A 2,902-nucleotide genomic window follows, 5' to 3' on the forward strand; every position below is an offset into this window, starting at 1 on the left:
GGGGCCGGGCCGGGCCGGCGGCGCAGCCTCACCTTCACCCTGTCCGTTTATTCCCCAGGTTTCTGCTGACCCGCTTAAAAGAGTTCTGTGGAGAGTTTCTGAAGAAGAAGCTCAACCTCTCCAACTGCGTTGCAGTTCATAGCTTGGCCCACATGTATTCCTTGAACCAGCTGGCCCTGAAGGCTCAGGACATGATCCGGAGGAATTTCCACAAAGTTATCCAAGATGAGGAGTTCTACACTTTGCCCTTTCACCTCATCAGAGACTGGCTGTCAGACTCAGAGATCACAGTGGACTCTGAAGAAATCCTCTTTGAGACTGTTTTGAAGTGGGTTCAGAAAAATCCAGAGGAAAGAGAGAGGTACTTTGAAGATCTCTTTAAACTGCTCAGATTGTCTCAGATGAAACCCACTTACCTGACTCGCCACGTCAAATCTGAAAGGCTGGTGTCGAGCAATGAAGCCTGTGTGAAATTAGTGTCTGAAGCTGTGGAGAGTCACGCTCTGCGGTCTGAGAACTTGCAGTCTGGCAATCTGCAACATTCCACTTGTCCTGTCACCTTGTTGCCACGTTTTGGACAGAACATGGATGTGATTATGGTGATTGGTGGTGTGTCAGAGGGAGGAGATTACTTGAGCGAGTGCGTAGGGTATTTCATCGATGAAGACAGGTGGGTAAACTTGCCACACATTCACAACCACCTGGATGGACATGCTGTTGCTGTGACAGAATCTTACGTTTATGTGGCTGGCTCCATGGAACCAGGGTTTGCCAAGACTGTAGAAAGGTACAACCCAAACAGAAATATTTGGGAACAAGTCTCAAATCTAATAACCAGAAAGCATTCTTTTGGCCTTACTGAAGTTAAAGGAAACTTGTACAGTATTGGTGGGCATGGCAACTTCAGTCCTGGCTTTAAAGATGTGGCTATTTATAATCCTGAGCAAGACAAGTGGCTTAACCTGGAGTCAGCACCAAAGATCCTTCGAGATGTCAAAGCAGTTTCTGTAGAAGACCGGTTTGTTTATGTTGCTGCCCGCACCCCAGTTGACAGCGATAGTGAAGATGGGTTGAGAGCAGTTATTACCAGATATGATGCTGAAACCAGGCAGTGGCAGGATGTGGAGTCTTTGCCCCTCATTGATAATTATTGCTCTTTTCAGATGTCTGTTGCTAACACAAACTTCTACCACACAGCATCGTGCTGCCCCAAGAGTTACCCTATAGATAACGAGGAAGCCAAGATAAAGATCTCTGGCAGGGCCTCGGATGAAATACTGGAGAGCTTACCCCCAGAGGTTCTTAGCATTGAAGGAGCAGCTATTTGTTATTATAAAGATGATGTTTTTATCATTGGGGGGTGGAAAAACAGCGATGACATTGACAAGCAGTACAGGAAGGAGGCCTATCGCTACTGCGCCGAGAGGAAGCGCTGGATGCTCCTGCCTCCCATGCCTCAGCCACGCTGCAGAGCAACAGCCTGCCATGTGAGAATTCCCTTCAGGTGCCTGCAGGGAACCCAGAGATACCCTATGCCACAAAATTTGATGTGGCAAAAAGATAGAATAAGGCAGATGCAGGAAAGGCAGATGCAGGAAATACACCGGCACTCCCTAAGCTTGCGCAGGATGCCCCGCTCGCAGATCGAGTGCTAGTCCCTGCAGTGTCACCCCGGGTGCATCTGGGAAATACTGTGCTCAACCATTGTGTTAGGTTGGGTGTGTCTGTGTAAGACATGAGGGTGTTGATTTGATTTGGTGCAGAACAACAGCATCTTTATGTATGGAAGATTAAGAAGCTCAGAAATTGAGGATGGGTGGAAATTGAGAGCTTGTGTAAATCCAACAGTATTACTTAGTGGTGTCCAGGGAAAAACTGAGGCCTGTACGGGGCTGTGAAATATCTCTGGGATCATTAAGTCTGTTATTTCACTCTTCAGGTCTTTGTTTTCAAGGATTTCTGTAGAGTTAGTCTCTAACAGTTCTATTTTGAAAATCAAATATCTTTATCTTAATAATTTGGTGGTTACATTTGTGTGCGCTTCAAAGCACCTGTTTTATTTGCACTTACATATTGACATTCCTTTGATTCTCTCCTTCTCAGTGACTAAACTTCACAAACAGTTGGTGTTAGTGTACTTAGCATTCCCAAGTTGGAGGCAAGTGCAATAGTTATACCTATATATGAAAACAAAAGCACAATCTTTATAGAGTTACTTCAGGATGTTTCTATGTATATTAAATATTTTGTACCTGTACGTTGTTGAGAGGCTGCAGAGTTTGTTTATGAATGGATGATTTGGTAGAACACGAGACATTTGCTAAAACAGAATTTGAGGCAGTAGATTTTTTTTTTTTTTCAAGTGTGTCTGAAGGTGCTTGAGTTTGTCCTTGACAGCTTCATTAGAGATTTGGGTCAACAATCAGCCTGATAAAAGGAGTGAAAACCACTGAGGTATCCATGCACCAATATTGCCTATTCACTTTGATCAGAGTGGATTAGTAAGTGGATTGTTGCACAGTAATAGGTTGAAACCTGAGCTACTTGGTGGATCCTTTCTCAAATGTTGCACATTTTAATTCAGTGGAAAAGTGATCAGAAGAACATGCAGGGCCTATTTGCAGCCAGTCCTTGGCAGGAGCTGGCAGTGGCTGAGCTGCAGTGCCCCCTGACAGACAGGCTGTTTCTGAAGTGAGAGCTTAGTTTTCATGGTCTTTAAATATTTGTATTCCCCACTTGCTGGGCCGGAAGATTTAAGCTGATTTACTGACCTTTTGGCGTTTTAAGGTGGTTTTACACAAACCAGTGTCCCAGTTGGCTCTGGTTTGCTTACTGCTGTATTCCCAAGGAACAGAATGTGGAATATTTCCTTTAGAGTATTGCTGCCTCTCAGATACTGTCC

General features: G+C 44.8%; 1 protein-coding gene across 1 annotated transcript in view; it reads left to right on the plus strand.

Moving 5' to 3' along the window:
• Positions 1 to 1,655, plus strand: part of KLHL11 (kelch-like family member 11) — a 3,252-nt gene extending 1,597 nt beyond the window's left edge. Inside the window, exon 2 of the mRNA XM_009994199.1 lies at positions 59 to 1,655. Coding sequence (XP_009992501.1) covers positions 59 to 1,655 — 1,597 coding nt within the window. The remainder of the gene's footprint in view (positions 1 to 58) is intronic.
• Positions 1,656 to 2,902: the final 1,247 nt, after the last annotated feature.

This window comes from Chaetura pelagica, unplaced genomic scaffold (genome assembly GCF_000747805.2).
Source record: "Chaetura pelagica isolate M959 unplaced genomic scaffold, ChaPel_1.0 scaffold963, whole genome shotgun sequence".
Taxonomy (NCBI): domain Eukaryota; kingdom Metazoa; phylum Chordata; class Aves; order Apodiformes; family Apodidae; genus Chaetura; species Chaetura pelagica.